The sequence below is a fragment of the Arvicola amphibius genome, chromosome 3, assembly GCF_903992535.2.
Source record: "Arvicola amphibius chromosome 3, mArvAmp1.2, whole genome shotgun sequence".
In the NCBI taxonomy this organism is placed as follows: domain Eukaryota; kingdom Metazoa; phylum Chordata; class Mammalia; order Rodentia; family Cricetidae; genus Arvicola; species Arvicola amphibius.
The window spans coordinates 161,761,576-161,779,807 of record NC_052049.1 but is presented as its reverse complement, the minus strand read 5'-3'; the positions used below and the strand labels follow the sequence as shown (position 1 = coordinate 161,779,807).

The window sequence follows — 18,232 nt, the reverse complement described above, 5'->3', positions numbered from 1 at the left end:
GGGTGCCGAAAAGCACACTCTGAATCCCTTCAGTGACCCTGGGGCCAGAAAGATTTATTACTTCCTCCTTGAGGGAGAAACCTCAAGCCAACTGGAAAGGGCGAGCATCGGGGTCGAATCCTCAGAACTGTGTTCTCCTGATACCCAGCGCTGCCTGGCGGCGCTGCTTCCTCCTTAGGAGGGGACACCAGTGCTGACCGCTGGGGACGAACGGGGGATTTCTGCCCAAACTTTTATCGCCAACTCTTCTTGAAAGCGAACACTGGAGCCGAGTGAGTCTTGCAGCCGCTGAGAACCCAAGTCTCCGGCTGTTCAGGAGAGCCGTGAATCAGGCTCCGGGAGGACCTAGAGCTCTGACACTCGCGGATGGCGGCCCGAGAGGCGTCGCCTTGAACCGGGTCGCATCTCCAGCCCCTAAGGAGGCGGCGGCGGGAGTCTGGAGCTGCGAGAAGGGAGGGTGTGGGACAGGCAGAGGAGGGTGGGTAGCGTGGTGAAGGGGAGGAGCCGGGGCGACAGACGGCGGCGCGCACCAACCCCGAGCGGGCTGGCAGGAGCCGCGCAGAGGCTGGCCCGAGCGCGTTGCAGGCGCCCGGCGTAGGGGGAGTCGGGTAGCAGCATCCTCCCGGGCGCCGCTTTAGTGCGGTCGCAGCGGGGGCTTCTTCTGCTTCGGGACTTCGTTGGGCAGAAGCAATCGGTGCCGTGGAGGGTCCCGCTCTTTTGCTTCTAGCTACGTGTCCAGGGTCCTCCTGGGCCAGTTCGCTGCCACGGAGCTCCGGGGCTCGCTTGAGCCGCCTGCCCGGACATCCTCCGGGTGATGGAAGAAGCAGCCGCCGCTGCGGGGCCGCTCTATACCCTCTCCGCCACCGCCGGAGGGATGGGAAGGTTCGCTGCGTGGAGGCCGAGTGCGAGCGATGGAGAGCGGATTAGCCTGGAGCTGGAACGTATCTAAGCTACTCCGCACTGTCGCCTCCAGCCTGCTTCGTACCCCAGAGCTGGGAGGGAAGCTGAGGTCCCGAGAGACTCGGGGGAGACGTCGCTGGAGCCGGGACGCGCCGCGCTCGGTGGAGTGCAGAGCAGGGTTCTGGGCCCGGTGAAAGTTTCCCCTTCTGAGCTGCAGGGCTCCCGCTGCCGGGAAACTCTGCCTAGGGCTAGGGCAGCGGAGTCCCGCGGCTCCCTCGAAGGCTTGGGGACCCCCGGCAGAAGAGAACCGGACAGAAACCGAGGAGAGCGCTAGCCGGACAGTCCGCCGGTCGGAGATCCGGGGACGCTCTGGGGCGCATCCGCTGCTTCAGGTAAGTGGGGGCAGCCCGCAGACGGGGGGTGGGCGTTACTCAGGCGGAGGAGGCAACTGGGCGGGAGACTGGCCTCACCCATTCACTCCGCTTCCCCTCGCAGATCCTTCTCGGAGCCGCTGCCATGGGAGAGCCAGCCCTGGGCGCTGGGGACCAGCCGCCTCTGCCGCCGCGCCCGCCTCGGATCGGCGGCCCCAGTCCCGGCGCCCGCAGCCGGCCTGCAGCGTCCCCCTCCCGGGCTGCAGGGCCGTCTCCGCCGCGCCGCCGGCCCCGGCTGTGCCTGTGATGAGCCGCAGCTCGCCTCGAGCTCTGCCCCCGGGCGCGCTTCCCCGGCCGCTGCCGGCTGCGCCTGCCGCCGTGCAGCGGGCCCTGCTCCCGCCGTGGCCCCGGCGCGCAGGACGCCGCTGGCCTGCGTCCCCGCTCGGGATGAAGGTGTTTCGCAGGAAGGCGCTGGTGCTGTGCGCGGGCTACGCACTGCTGCTGGTGCTCACGATGCTCAACCTTCTGGACTACAAGTGGCATAAGGAGCCACTGCAGCAGTGCAACCCCGACGGGCCTCTGGGTGCCGCGGCTGGGGCGACAGGGGGCGGCTGGGGACGGCCGGGGTCGCCTCCTGCAGCGCCACCCCGCGCTCACCCGCGCATGGACCCCCGTATTCCATACCGCCCTCCCGCAGCCGGCGTGGGGGCAGTTCCCGCAGCCGCGGTGGGGGCTGTAGGAGCTGCGGCCTCTCCAGGCAACGGCACTCGAGGCACCAGGGGTGGAGGGGACAAGCGGCAGTTGGTGTATGTGTTCACCACGTGGCGTTCCGGTTCGTCCTTCTTCGGCGAGCTCTTCAACCAGAACCCTGAGGTGTTCTTCCTCTACGAGCCTGTATGGCACGTGTGGCAAAAACTGTACCCCGGGGACGCGGTTTCCCTGCAGGGGGCAGCGCGGGACATGCTGAGCGCTTTGTACCGCTGCGATCTTTCGGTTTTCCAGCTGTATAGCCCCGCCGGCAGTGGGGGGCGCAACCTTACCACTCTGGGCATCTTTGGGGCAGCCACCAACAAGGTGGTGTGCTCCTCGCCACTCTGTCCCGCCTACCGCAAGGAGGTCGTCGGGCTGGTGGACGACCGCGTGTGTAAGAAGTGCCCACCTCAACGCCTGGCACGCTTCGAGGAGGAGTGCCGCAAGTATCGCACGTTGGTTATCAAGGGCGTGCGCGTCTTCGATGTGGCTGTGTTGGCGCCGCTGCTTCGAGATCCAGCCCTGGACCTCAAGGTCATCCACCTGGTGCGGGATCCTCGCGCGGTTGCCAGCTCCCGCATCCGCTCACGTCACGGCCTCATCCGGGAAAGCCTACAGGTGGTGCGAAGCCGGGATCCGAGAGCCCACCGCATGCCCTTCCTGGAGGCCGCTGGCCACAAGCTGGGTGCCAAGAAGGAGGGTATGGGTGGACCAGCAGACTACCATGCTCTGGGCGCAATGGAGGTCATCTGCAACAGTATGGCCAAAACGCTGCAGACAGCCCTGCAGCCGCCTGACTGGCTACAGGGACACTACTTAGTGGTGAGGTACGAGGATCTGGTGGGAGACCCGGTAAAAACTCTACGGAGGGTGTACGACTTTGTGGGGCTGCTGGTGAGTCCTGAAATGGAGCAGTTTGCCCTGAACATGACCAGTGGTTCGGGTTCGTCCTCTAAGCCTTTCGTTGTGTCAGCTCGCAATGCCACTCAGGCCGCCAATGCCTGGCGGACCGCGCTCACCTTCCAGCAGATCAAGCAGGTGGAGGAGTTTTGCTACCAACCTATGGCAGTGCTGGGCTATGAGCGGGTCAATAGCCCTGAAGAGGTCAAAGACCTCAGCAAGACCCTGCTTCGGAAGCCCCGGCTTTGAGAGGGTTTCCCAAGAGATCTGACACCCTCTGGAGACACCCACAAAGAGGATGGTGTTGTGTTTAAACAAACACAGCCCAGACCCAAGCTGAGGAAGCCCACATATTCTATTATAGATATATAATATAAATAACCACACCGGCACTTACTGTCAATGTTTTGAGTCAGTGAATTTCAAGGAACAGCCTCAACACACACGCGCATACACACACACACACACACACACACACACACACCTCAGAAAAGGCAAGACTTGAAAGTTCTGACAAATTGCCCTGTCCCCCTACCTCTTCTCCTTCTCCCCTTCTCGTTCTCTCCCTCCTCCCTTCCATATTGAAGTGGAATGTCGACAAATCAAAGTTCCAGTAACACAAATCTTGTTTACAAATTTTTTGTGGCATCTGTGAATGTGTAAGATTAATTTGGATGTGGAGTGGGATGGGTGGAGAAGGGGAAGATGATCCCAGAGCAGAAAGCCCCCACCGGGCTGGTTAACCTAGGAGGCATCCTTCAAAAGTAGACTTTTATGTAAAACAGCAAAGGTGACATGTGAGTATTAATAAAGAAGATAATAAATAATATTCTTTTTTTATATTTACCTCCATTACTCTGGATTTGCCAGTGCTACTTGTCTTGGTAACTTCAGGTGGCCTCTGATCCCCTCCTCTCTCTACTTGGGGGACAGCTAAGCTGGGAGAAGCCTCTGCCTTCATAATAATTGGGAGTTGTTTTCTCACATGTAATCCACAGCCTGCCAGCTGCCCAGGAATGGAAGCAGTCTTTTACAGGCAAAACCAGGCAGGGCAGAGAAGAGAGCACACACTACTTTCCTGTTCAGCTTTGAGGAGAGAAAGGAAGAAACAAGCCCTTGAGATTTGAAGGCGGTCGGTTTTGGTTACTACTGTATTGTGAGTTGAGACAGGGTACCTTGAAGCAGAGACTGGTGTTTTTGTTCTGAAGTTGGTTCAGAAAGAAGAAAAAGAGGAAAATTTAAAGGCATATGTATATATATATATACATATATATATATATATATTTAAAGTTCTAATGATTAGAATATAAGTTTCAAAATGGAGTGAACACTATTGGCGGTGGTGGTAGCAATCTCTGTAGTTTAGTGGAAGGACAGAAATATCGGCTTGGAGTGTTTTTGTCTTTGACACAGTATCCGGAGGCATATTAAGGCAAGGTTGTAACTGAGGACTAGGGGGCCACTCACAGGTTTTCTTTCCTCCTCATGTCCTACCCAAACCAATAATACTAAAGGACTAAATTTGAAATAGTTTGCTGGAGACTTGGGGTGTCCTGGAGCTGTAGTGTTCTCTTTATTTTCCTAAAGGTAAATTTGCAAAACAAAGTACAGTGGCAGACAGTGTAGGATTCTAACGAAGAACCTTTAGATACTGAAAGGTTTCTGAGGAAGAGGAAATAAAAATGAATTACTCTGGGATTTTGAGATTTGGTATTGAATTTCCCAGCAGTGGTTATGATACTCCCACATCCTGAACTCATATTGTGCTGAAGTATTCTGTATGGTGTTGTGTTAAGAAATTATGAAACCCAAATAGGAAAAAACAGACAGTATAGTTGTATATTGTATATTATATTAAATACGGTACAAGCCCAGTTTTTCTTGCAGCTTTATTTTACAGTAATTTATTATGAAATTCTGGAAAGCCAACAAATGTGGGTTGAAAGCCAAGGATTTTATTTTAAAAAAGAAAGATAATATGTACATAGGAAATGTTTTAACATGAGGTGATTCTTGAGTTTAATTATCATTACAATGTGAAATCCAAGCTGAAGAAGCCCATTTTTTAAAAAGGTGTCTTAGAATGATTATTTCCTAATCTACTGAAATTGTTTGCCATGTCTTGTGACTGAGCTAGACAGCTACTATAACACTGATCAAGATTTCCATAGTATTGTTTATGGTAGTGTCTTCAGCAGCAGGGGAATCTTTGTAAGAGCTCTAATTTAAGAATACTTTAAAATTAGATGAACAAAATAAATATTAATGTTGGGTGACTATAGATGAAAAAGGCTTAGCAGCAAATTAGGGAAGTGTCATTAAAAAACAATGATTCTGGGTAAAATAACCATTTAAAAACAAATTTTGTATGGCATTAGAACCAGCTCTTTTTCAGCCACAGTGAAATTCATTTCTGGTTGAGCCAAAGGTTTTTAAGCAGCTCCCTTCTATTTTTTTTCCAGCATCTCCAGCGACTCGGATCACCCTAGACTGGAATTAAGTTTTTGGATCTTGTGTTTAAAAGCTTCCTAGATGCTATACAGAGCCTTGCAGCTTGCAGAGCCTTCATGGCCTCTGCTGAGAGGAAATTCTCAGCTAACCCCAACAGCTCTCCCCTCCTCTGTTTGCAGAGGTTCTCTCTGTATTTTCCTTGTTTTGTAGCAGCTGCAGTCTCTCCACTCTGCCACTCCTGGGCTCTGCAATTTGAAAAGGTGAATTTGTTGCTCCTGGAGATTTGTACCTCACCGCATTCTAGGAAAGTGAGATGGGTGTTGTTCCCACTAGAGGCTGAGATAGTCATATCGGTGACATTTAGCTGCCAGAGCTCGGAGAAGCATTTTTGGCGTTAACAAGCTCTTGTCAGCCCCTGGTGCAAGCAGACCTGTGCCATGACAAACTGCAGCAGAACTGTGACCATTTCTGAGGCCACGTGGATGAAAGCAATCCTTTCACATTGCCCAACCTGGCAGGATGTCCGTCAGTGGGAGGAAATTTTCCTCAGAGCAGCTTATCTGTCAGGGAGATTCTGTTTGTGAGTTCGGCCGGACTGGTGACATGCCTGGCGTAGCCCTTTGACTTTGGAATGTATTTGTTAATTAGGAAGTTCCATTTAGAGAATGAAATCCAGGCAGTGCGTCTAGTCAACAAATAGGAGTTTGGAACAAGACAGAGGTGCAGGCTGGGTGCTTGAGTTTCAGGAATCTCAGAGCCAATGAAAGGTTGCATTCACACTGTCCCCTGGGTACAGGGACTGGGGCAAATCTGTGCCCTTCAGTATTTCCCCACAGTGAGTGCTTGATACATACTTGGTAAATAAGTGAATGAAATGTGTAACTATCAGATACCGAAGACATTTAGAGGGAAAGAGGAGAAGACGATGTTCTCTCCTGTTCAGTGCCCGTGCCAGGCCTCTGGGGGAGGTCATGGCCTGCAGGCTCTGATAGATGGATGCAGCAAGCAATGGTACATCTGTGGTGTTTCCAAGGTGACTCAGCTCTTTAACTCCCACCAGAGAATTAGAAAGAACTGCAGAACTGATGAATGTGGAGAGGCAAATTCAAAATAAGGGATTCAGTTTTCAGTATTTGTTTTCCAAACTGCACGAACACAGGAGGGCAGGGATCTGACATATAACTGTGGATCAGAATTGCCCGGGTGCCTAGGCATGGTCTGTGAAGTTTGTTTTGAAGAAACGGATGTTTACTATTTAGACTGATAAAATGTGATGTAAGCTGTGGCCGGGCAGAGCAATGGCTGCTGTCGGAAAGTCTGTTCCGCTTTGGATATGGAGTGAGACAAGGGCTCCCTGCTCCCGTGTGTTCACAGCCTGGCTACAGTCAATTCTGCCCTGTATAGTTGTGGCTGGATTACGCTGTTGTTTCGAAATGAATGTGAATTTGGGTGAGACTATCAAGATAATATTCCCTGGGAACTGGGCAATTAAATAAAGATCATGTTTGAAACACAGTCTCTAGACATGAATTCAGAAGGAGAAAGAGAGAAATGAGACATGGGTCACTTCTTTTAGATATGGTAACTTGTGATGGTGTGTCTCTTGTCACATACCACCCCCTGCCTCAACACACAGACCCATGCAATACCCTATACTGGAGTTCCTGAACTGTCTTTAAGGGGTCTTCACCAAGAGACTTTCTTCCTTTCTTTTTTTTGATGTTGAGGATTGAGCCTAGCAAGACCAAGGCAAGCGCTCTATGATAAAGTCACATTCCCAGGTCATGGTTTTTTCTTTTTGGGGAAAGGTTTTCATATGACTCAGACAGGCTTAACCTCATTAAACAGCCAAGAGTGACCTTAAGCGTCTGGCCTCCTGTTTCTACCTCCCAAATCCTCAGCTTATCATTGTATACCACCATGCTTGTTTTGTATGATGTCAAGGATCGAACCTGGGGCTTTTGTGCATTCTAGGTAAGTACTCTACCAACTGAACTGCAACCCTGGCCCTCAAGAGAATGCCTTAAAATCTGCTAACAGTGTGTGATGAGCTCACTTTTGATCTCAGGCCTCTGGAGAGTCAGTGAGCAATCATCGGATCAGAGTCACGACAGTTCTATGTCAGGATCCAATGCGGATAGGTACAAAGTGACAGCTACAGAGGAAGAAATGGCTTGAGCTGTGATGGGCTGTCCAGAGATGAATTCAGAGTTTACAGATCCCCCCCCCCTCCTTGTCACTCACCTTAAGGAGAGCCCTTTCAAATTGTCAAGGCTAAGAAAATAACTTCCCTCCCTTGTGGCTATTTAGCTGCTGTTTTTGTAGCTCACGTAAGAGCTACTGACCGGCTCAGGTGTAGAGTCCAGTGTGAGTCTTTAATAACAGAAGTCATAAGGCTTAGCATTTACCAAAACCCCTGCATATCCTTAATTGGACTGTACTCAAGAAAATGTTAAATTCGACCCAACACATTAAGTCTGTGCCATGGGAAAGTTTTGAGTCAGTGTTTGGGGGTGCCGGTGTTTATAAACTTGAAGGAACTTTAAAGGGGGAAGGCTGATCTATACAGTTGCTAATGGGATGATAAAGTGTAGTCAAGGTCAAAACATAACATTTGGTCAAATCAATTACCTGCAAAAAAATGTCAAATGTATTTGGGGGCTGCTTCAACTCCCATGCTTGTGACAGTCGCTCTGCAAAGGGAGTGATGGCTAAAGTAATCACTGTGACATGACTGGACTCAGAAACACTTTGTGAGTGCTCCTGTGTCAGGTGTTTGGACAAGGCTTTATAGAAATTCACCTCGAAGTGGTTTTGTCTTCTGGATGGAAGCAGACGCATAATTTGCAATATTCAGCAAATTTAAACACCTTCTAAAATTAATTTTAGTTTAATTTTAAAATTAAAACACCTTCTCCTTGTTAACAAAATGAGTAGCCCTTTCAAGATGACAACCGCAGGAGATTAAGCCAACCGTGAAGCCTTCCTAAGCATGTGTTGCCATGCAGTTGTACAGGTTGTGTGCCTCTAGAGCTCCTGCTTCCAGATGCAGGGAAAGGCATGTCTAGCTGCAAGGGAGAGGACGGGCAAGGGACACTTCAGAAGCAGGAGTTACTACATGTGACAGTCATGAAGCAAAGGTGTCTAAGGACACTCTGGTGATGAAGTTCTGAGTAACTCAGGGTGCACATGACAACCCCCCCCCTCCCCGTGCTGACGATAGGAAGTTACTGGCAGTGCCTTTCAGTCATCGGTGGAGCTTGAGAACACTCAAGATCATTCACTTGAAGAACGACATGTTCTGTGACCACTTTCACAAGAGCAGCTCAGAAGTCTCACGTAGGATGAAGAACAAGGAAACTGGCAAGCTTTGCTAATCAAATTTCCTTTCTCCTAGAACTTGCATAGGGACCTCTCTCTGTATGTTTAGTGTGCATAAAAACAGCATCCAAACATGGAAAAGCAAAGCTCAGGTTACAATGTATCCAAAGGACAAAGGTATCAGGTGTACTAAGCCAACCGGTATACCTCTTTACTGTGTTCTGTACAGCTGATTGAGAGGTTATTTTTATGATAGGTTTGAGACATTCATAATATTATATATATATATATATTCCATATTTTCTCCTGGGTATCATTTTTCTAGTCTCTACTACTCTCCCTGCTTCCCTCTCCTTTTCCATCCTCTTTTCCTTTTTTGTTGTACAAGGACTCAGCTACATAACCCAGGTTGGGCTGAAATTCTTGCCTCAGTCTCGTGGGTTTGCAGGCATGCACCATTAAGATCTCTTCCTTACTTGTCAATTCTTGTTTACCATTGAAGGTCCTGGATCTTTTGAAGCTTTTACATATTATCAACCCTGCTTCAAGATGCCACACTGTGTACCGATCTGCCAATATGTTTCATTGCAAGCTGGACTCACTTGCTGGTAGGCCTGTTTTCCTCCCTTAGGAAAGATCCATCAGAAAGGAAGGCACTGGATCTTATTAGTATATGTTTGTGTTTCCTTGGGACCAAGGATTCTGTGCACATAGCTATTTCTTGGGTTGAATAAAAGATTCAACCCAAGAAACCAGAACAGGACAATTTGGGGACAAATGCTCTGTCAAATAGCTTCAGACTCAGTACAGCTGTATTCTACCAAATCTCAACCTTCAGATGCAGGGCTAACAGAAGCTAAGAAAGCAAGACGAATTAATATGGATGACAAGGGATAGCACATTAACTCCCAAGGAGGATCTAGATGGCAGTCTTTTCCATACTAAGTTTGAAACAGAAATAAACAAATTTAAACCCTCCTCCATAGAAAAGTAACACGTGAATTATCATCAAACAAAATGATAATTTAAAAAGTCTGCCACAGGAAAGAGTGTCACTGTAATGCAGGTTGCTACTGTGCATTGTGACCTGTAGGTAGAGGTCTCAGCCAATATGAGCATCTTTTTAAAAAATATTTATTTATTTTGTATACAATATTCTGTCTGTATGCCTGCAGTTCAGAAGACGGCTCCAGACCCCATTACAGATGGTTGTGAGCCACCATGTGGTTGCTGGGAATTGAACTCAGGACCTTTGGAAGAGCAGGCAGTGCTCTTAACCACTGAGCCATCTCTCCAGCCCCCAATATGAGCATCTTTTAAGCATTTCAGGGCCCAAAAAAAGTTTCAAGAACCGTTGAGGTCTAAATGTTACAATTCCATTTTGAGATGTCCCAGTTATTCTTGCAAATTTTCAGTCTCTCTAAGATTGTACCAGCGCCTAAGAGGAATTAAAATATTTCATGTTTTCATCTTTGTGTTTGGCACCTACACAAAGAATGGAATTGGGTTATTACCCTTTAAAAGAAAAACAGGCCGGATAGTGTTGGCACATGTCTTTTTTTTTTTTTTCAAGACAAGGTTTCCCTGTGTAACAACCCTAGCTATCCTGGCTCTTACTCTGTAGACCAGACTGGCCTTGAACTTACAGGGACTTGCCTGCCTTTGCCTCTGGAGTGCTAGGATTAAACGCATATGCCACCATGCCTGGCCTCACAAAGTGAGTTCCAGAACAGTCAAAGCTACACAGAGAAACCCTATCTCAAAAAGCAAAAACAAAAACAACAACAAAACCCCCACAAAACTCAAAAAGACAAAATAAACAAATGAAAAAACAAGCAAGCAAACAAAACAAAAAACAAAACATATCTTCTCCCTGAGCTAACATCCACATCTATGGCTTTTAGCCCAGTTATTTAACCATCCCTAATAACTGGTGAGCCCAGTATTTTCCTAAGGCTGTGGCTTGGGAGTTCCCTTTGTGGAGACTAAGACTGAGCTGCCTATAGTATTTCATTTATGTTTTCATACTTCCCAAATGACTCCTTAATGTGCAGTGTTCTCTATGACATCTTATCAATGTTCCCATCTCACTTTCGGATGCCCCGAATGTGCCAGGATGACGGTGTGCCAGGTACTGTCCTGTAAATAGGGTCCATTAGAGTCCATATGACAGATGACATGACGGGTCTCATTTGGCAGAAGGGAACACGGGCTCAGGTGGGTCATTTCTTTTTTTATTTTATTCATCCATTTTTTTATATACCAATCCCAGTTCCCCGTCCCTCCTCTCCTCCTGCTCCCCACTTTCCCCCACCCGCACCCATCAGCTCTTCAGAGAGGGTAAGGCCTCCCCTGGGAAGTCAACTAAGTCTGTTCTATCATCTCCTTAAGGTGGAACCAAGCCTCTCCCTCCCCCCCCCCTCATTCCTAGGCTGAGCAAGGTATCTCTCCATAGAGAATGGGCTCCACAAAATCAGTTCATGCATCAGAGCTAAATCCTGGTACCACTGCCAGCAGCCCCATATGCTTCCCAAGCCACACCATTGTCTGTATTCAGGGGCCCTAGTTCAGTCCTATGCAGGTTCCCCAGTTATCAGTCCCGAGTCAGTGATCTCCTTGTGGGTCATTTCTAAAGTCACTAGTCAGGGCAAGTCACTTTTTGTTTAGTACATCTTGGGTCACACTGTTTGCAGTTTAAGTGTTGACAAGATAATAGCAAGCCCCCACCCCCAACCCCAGTTCCAGCCAAATGCTCTCTGAGAGATGCACCCTGAGTACCTGCTGCATTTTGACTAGGTGCCAGTATCTTTGGAGAAGCACTCATATATAACAGAAGAAAGTAGTGATTGCTATTTTAAGTACAGGTCAAAATTTCTCTTATAATGGTTTTTTATTTAGCAAACACTGTAATAGGCCATTTTTGGGAGAGGAAGGTAATTCTACAGAAAGCCTGGGTGGGAAATTTTGGGGTTGGATAAAGGAAGGAGTAATAAGGACAAGATAGAATGTTGGAGCCTAACAGGGGAGATGATTATGATACCCACGAAGGGGAGACAATGGCCAGGGACTTGAGGAACAGCTGTTCTGCCGGGACTTGTTCACCTGACTGAGCCACAATGTAGTCCCTGAGGAGACCTCAGTGATGGTTCTGTGTGCTGGGCAGTTTCCACCAAGGTGGAAGGCAGGCCAGAGAAGGTGGTTGTCAGAGCTGGAGTCTGTCCATGGAGGGATGGTTCTTGTATGGAAGAGCAGGACAAAGTCTCTCCACTCCGAGCAAAGGCACCCTCACTTGATGGTGAGGTGGTCCTGACACAGCTCCAGGGGCAGGGCCTGATCAGGAAGCTAAGACAAGGCATGAGGAACTCAGTGGGCAGGCACAGATGAAGCCAGGCTGAAGCATGTTGGCCCCATTAGAAGAGCTGATGTGGTGGTGTAGCCGTCGTTCACAGATGTGTAGTTTGAGGTATAAATCTTGTGCTCAGACTCGCTTTTCTCATTAGAGAAGAGTCACAAGCTAGACACCATAGCGTGAGGTTCTGACTAGGAGCTCTCTGGTGGTCTGGAAGCTTTTTTTTTATTTTTTATTTTTTTGGTTTTTGAGACAGTTTCTTTGTGTAATAGCCCTGGCTACCCTAGAACTTTCTTTATAGACCAGGCTGGCCTCAAATTCACAGAAATCTACCTGCCTCTGCCTCCCAAGTGCTGGGATTAAAGGCATGCGCCACAATTGCCTCGTGATCTGGAAGCTTTTTTATTCTTATGTTCCTTGTAGCCTTTTGGCAGCTCCAGTATTTCCTAATGAAATTAATTAATGGACACATCTGGAGGTTTTGGGGAATGTTCTCAGAGTTTGGTTCTTGGGGCCAACACAGTCTGCCTGGAAGCCTACAGCTGAGGGGCTCTGAGAACATCTCTCTGATGTCATTGGTCATCATATTGACTCACATTGCTTGATGAGAACAGGAAAACATGTGGACAGATGGGGGAGCCCGCTGGTGAGCTGAAGAGCCAAGCTGGACCCCCCTCTTCCTCTTCTTTTCCTTGTTCCTCTATCTCTCCCACCTTTCTTCCCGCTCTTAACCACTCCTCCTACCCCTCCCGTCTCCTTTCTCTTTCCATTTCTTTCCCTTCCCTTTCTTTTATTCCCCTACCCCTTGCTTCAAACATTCAGAGGTCTTGGAAGACCAAGTTGGATTGGTTGAGGTTGGCTCAGGTGCTTGTTTTGGCACCTGAGTAGAGCACTTTGATTGACAGTCCCAACAACCTGTGTGTCATGTGGGGAAAAGGCATTTCTTGCAGGAAGATGGGCTGTAGCGATTAGATACATGTGAAATGGATGCCAGGTGGTCTCAAACCCACAAAGTCTTTATGCTCGTTTATACACTTTTATTATGACTCTCTGGCTGCCACAAATAATCAGATGCTATTTGCTTCAGCGTCTGAAGGAATGTTCTGCATTGTGGGCAGAGGTGTGTGCCTCGTTAGCTAATTGGGCTACCAAGCTTATTGGATGTATGACCATCGTTTATTTAGTCCCAAGTCATACAGATAAATGGCATGCCAGATGGAATTCTTGTGATAAAATTCTTGAAGGTACTATATTTCATGGTTGGTTTTTTCTTTTCAAGATTTTGCCATCATTCTGCCGCACGCTTCTGTAGTACTTTGTTGTTTACCAAGGATCTTGCCAGCTTCCCACCTACCTACTATACGTCTTCTTTTTCTTCCTTACACACAGAACCTTAATTTTGTTCAGGGAGGCAATACGCTTATCCAAAAAATATTTCCCGGTCTTCTTTGGAGTTAGAAACGATCACATGACAATGAAGGAAGCGTCACTGGAAGCCTGTTGGGAACACCAGCAGTTTTAAATGTCGCATTTTGTCCTTTTTCCCTTTCCTCCCTCCTCCTCCCCCTTCTCTCTCTTTCTTCCTCTCTCCCTCCTTCATCTTTCTTCTTTTTCCTGTTTCTGGACCACCTGCGGATTTGAGTACGGAAGTGGGGGTTGATCTTCTGAGTGGCATGCGGCCATGATGGTAAAAGATATTTTCGGAAAGGTAGGGGAACCGGGGCTGTTGATGAGGTCACCACACCAGCCATGAACCACTGGTCTCCAGAATAACTGTGGTATGGAAAAGCACATACTTACTTACTTAAACTGTTGTTCACAGCTTCCTGTTAGAGTCAAGCACCGTCCTAATGAACTCACCAATTAGTTTCACTAATAACATTTTATTTGATCATTTGAGACTTGCAAACGGGAGGTGGAAGCGTTGCTTTGAGTTTTCTTTTAGAGAAGACCAGGACTTGGGGAAGTGAAGGGTTATTCGAGTTCAGAATGCAGAGTAGGTTCAGTTTGGATGGCCAGAGTGGCTCTTTTTCTTCTGGCCAGCAGTTTTTAAGTGGGTGTAGGACTGTGCCTGAAGCCAATCTGGCCAAGGCAGCAGATTATTGAAGGAGAACCTCCGACACTTTTTTTTCCCCTATGATTTTAGAATAGTACTGGATTTTAGACAAGCCAGCAAAGCAGTGCCAAGTCTTTTGCCCTGTTCCCAACAGTCTTTTAAAACGAAGGCTTGTTCTGTGCAAATGCCGATAGAGCTCTCCTTGAGCAATACTGAGAGAAGTTAAGTCAAATCAAATTGCACACTTATCGACACAGAACCAGAAATAAATGTGCCTCCTATTCAGACTCAGTTGGGACTAACAAACGGTATCACCACCAACATCATCATTGTCAGCGCTGCTACCTGGACGCTTGTGGTTCTAACAGATTGCAAGATTAGTTGATTATTCTCTAGTTACATTATGAAGCTTTAGGCTGGGTACAAGAAGACCCGTAGCTGATGATGCATAGTGCAGAAGCAGGGGAGATGCAGCATTGGAAGCAGTGGGAGATGAAAGATAGATTGGTCATCTATATTTTTGGCAGAACAGATTGTACACATGGTGATTGTACACATCAGCAATTCCAGAAACCTCTACTTTGGGAGATGGTGAAGATGTTATTAATCAAGGGTTAGGAGGGATGTGTTGGAATGAAGATGGCCGTGATAAACAGAAAAGCGAGGACATCAAGTGACTTAGGTGCCCAAATGGGACACTGAAGTCATGGATCATGTTAGAAGAGGCCATAGCAGAGGGAGAGTCATTGTAATGGGCGCCAAAGGCTTGTAGCAGCCTCCCCTTTTCTGAAGACAGCAATGTGCTGTCCTACAATTTTTCATGTCCCAGCACACCAGCCAGCTCATTACGGCATCTGCTAGGACATCCCATGTCCCATGTCTCTTTTCTCTGTGCACCTGTCTGCAGAGTCATTTGTAACTGGCTTCGAATCGCTTGATGTGTGTTGATCTGGTCTATATTCCAATGTGCTGGTAATCTCCTTGGGAGCAATTAAATCCCACTTTTCACGTCATGTCTTCTGCACACAAAGTAGTGAGTGAAAGGCTGATTTGCTTGAGGGAATCCACGCAGTCTGCTATCTTGCTGTGCTCAGTTCTTCCAAACTCTAGGGTTTGCAGTTGGAAGCTTGATTATCCAAAGACCACAGCACTTGGTTAAGGGTTGAACACATGGCCCACGTAGAACCAGTAGATATTTTTGTTAAGGTTTAGAAGCAAGCTTACTTATTAAAGGGGAAGATGTGAGGGGTGGTATTCAGTGCAGAATTTACTTAGTGTGTGGTAAACAGCCAACCTCTTATAAGACAGGGCCCTTTTTCTTTTCTCTGTAGGCCTCCAGCAGAAAGCTGGTCCCTGGTACCTGGTCTGACTCCCAACTATGTTTCTTTCATTGTGAGTGGAATAGTGTCATGTTTCAGCAATGCGACTCAAACTGAGGTCCTCAGACCTTACTCACTCTACATCAGAATCTGCATTTTAATATGACTTCCAGGGGTTTATGCGCTTGTGAGAAGGACGGCTCCAGTGACTTGTAGTCTACTTCATTTTGCAAACATCTGGCCCTGAGAGGCTGTGTTGGTGATTACCAGTTCAGTAAAGGCTCCAGAGGTTATCTGCTCTCAGGGCTCTGGGAATACATGTACTCACAGATTCTCTGACTGCTGGGTGTGATATCTGAAATTGGTCCCTCCCCAGTTCGCAGGAGGGAGGCAAAAGAGCCCCTGAATGTCTGGCTCCCACCAGGCTCCGTGTGTACAGGCAGTCTGTAGCAGGCAAAGTGCCTGCTTTCTTCTGGATATGTTAACAGCCTACTGGGTTCCTTATAGTCTGGGGAGCCTGGAGAAGGCTAATGGAGACCTGAATTCTGGGACAGTCTAGGGAATCCTCATGTTTAATGAATTCTGGGCTTCTGTCTTGCACCATGTTTGCCACGTGGATGACTCCAGAATTTGAACTTCAGAAAAAATTTTGTGCCTGTGTTGTTAGGAGGACTGAAGGCAAACAAGCAGTATATAAAGAACACTAAATGATAAATATCTTGATTTTTATTTGTGTGTGTCTGTACATGCATGTTTAATATATGTATGTGGGCACATGTGTGGTGGTCTTCACCTTAGACCTTGTTTTGAGTCAGAATCTCTGTTGTTTGCCACTATATCCACCAGGCTAGCTGGCCTTGAGCTTTTGGGACAGAACAACCCCAGACACATGCTACAGATTCTGGCTTTGCATGGGTCCTGGGATTTGAACTAAGGTCATCACACTTGCAGGGCAGGCAGTTTAACCATGAAGATATCTCCCCAGGTATAATATGCTTGTTTCTGAGCTTGTTTTCAGGTGATCAAAGTTCCGTTTGTTGAACTCTCTATTATAAATGACAATGCAGATCTTTCTCTTTAAAATTCTCCCTGATTTCTGTTCAGCCCATCCACCTATCCACTGAGAATATATTTCTACTCAAAAGAGTTTTGCACTCAAGCATAACCAACCCATGGATGGATTTTGGATGCAAAGATGGGTTCCCATCTAAGACTCACAAGTGCATGTTTATAGGCATATACACTTAACAGAAATGACTTGTACAAATTTGACAAATGCAGGGCAAACACAATGAGTCACTTCTTTTCTGTAGTTTGGAAGGTGAGGCGCTAATCCGGAAGCTGGAGAGGAACACTCTCAAGGCCCCATGGTTGCTCTGTGCCGGGAAGTGGGGCATGCGTGACTCAGCACTGTCCCTGCAGGGGAAGAGCCCTGGCACTGCCAAAGGCAGCTCTTCTGCTGGGCCTTTCGGGACACCTGAAATAACTCCAGACCTCTGGCCTTGAGCTCTGCCAGCCTCCAGCCCGAGTGTGAGTCAGTTCTCTGGGTGGCAAATGTTACGATGTCTCTCTCTCCCATAGCAGAGGCTTCCAGGACTTCCAGGCACATGAAGGTTGTTTCTGCACAGCTCCGATGAGGACATTCCAGCAGTGCCAACTTACATCTTCCCACCCCACAAGGGTCTTTTTCTTTGTTTCTTTGCTGCAGGTTAAGTGTCCTCATTTATACAATTTTTGACAGTCACATGGTTTACAACTCCAATAAATTGCAGAGTTAAGCTATTCCATACTAAACAGGGCACCTTATGGAAGATATTCAACTTTGGGGAGGGGAGGCGAGAGTATTCTGTGCTTGGCCACAATGATTATCACCATTGAAAGCAAAGAACCCTCACAGTGTGTGTGTGCATGTGCGCATATGCGTGCATGCACAGGCGTGCGTCTAAGGATACGTTCTCACAGTTAAGGAACACTGAACAATATCAAGCCTGAGCAGGGTAAACAAACAAACAAACAAACAGACAAACAAATAAACGGTGTTTCAATACTTCCAAAACATGGGATGCAGAAAAATGCTTTCTTCCCCCGGGAGAGATACCAGTCCTTTTACACCAGCTAGGCTGGTGGCTCACTTACTTTTGAGAAGCATCTTTTTATTTCACAATGGATGAATTGGAAGGCTCATCCAACCTCTAACATCCAGTGGATGATAATTTGTAACTTTGGTCCTCTGCATGGGTCCAGCTACTGGCTATGCATTATTTAATCCTTACCATGAGGGACTGAATACATACACAGCAGCCTTTGAGATTTCCATTACTCATAACCACGTCTACAAATGATGGTCAGAGAGGAGAAGTAAGCTGCTAAGGTCACACAGCTAGTAATTGGTAGAGACAGGCTCTCTCCCCTGGGGACTTACCACAAACTCTATCTCCCTGATAGAGTGGATAGTTGTTTTCATTTAGATTAACATGGCTACTGTAACTCCTGCCAAATCAAAGCTTAGAACAGGCGTGGTCATTTGACAAGAGAATGAAAGAATTATAAACTCCTTCCTTTTGTGTGAGTAATTACCAAATGATTCTTGGCTTTCTATTTTTAGGTTTTTTTTTTCCAAAAAAAATCTTCAAGTTATCCAATCCAAATACACAATTAGGATGTAATTGCTAATTTGAATCATCATTATGTATCACCTGCAATTGGAACCAAATTATCAACTTTGATGGAAATGTTCCTCTCAGGGTATGGTGAAAGAGACTACATTTTTGTGTGACTTTGAATCAGCTTGGTATAGACTGACCAGAGAAGACTT

At 47.4% G+C, this 18,232-nt stretch overlaps 1 protein-coding gene across 1 annotated transcript; it reads left to right on the top strand.

Annotated features, from left to right (window-relative positions):
- Positions 1 to 1,577: 1,577 nt before the first annotated feature.
- Chst2 (carbohydrate sulfotransferase 2) lies at positions 1,578 to 6,879 on the top strand. Its single transcript, XM_038322931.1, has one exon. It carries the CDS (start codon positions 1,578 to 1,580, stop codon positions 3,168 to 3,170), a length of 1,593 nt encoding a protein of 530 aa, XP_038178859.1. The 3' UTR covers positions 3,171 to 6,879.
- The last annotated feature ends 11,353 nt before the right edge of the window (positions 6,880 to 18,232 follow it).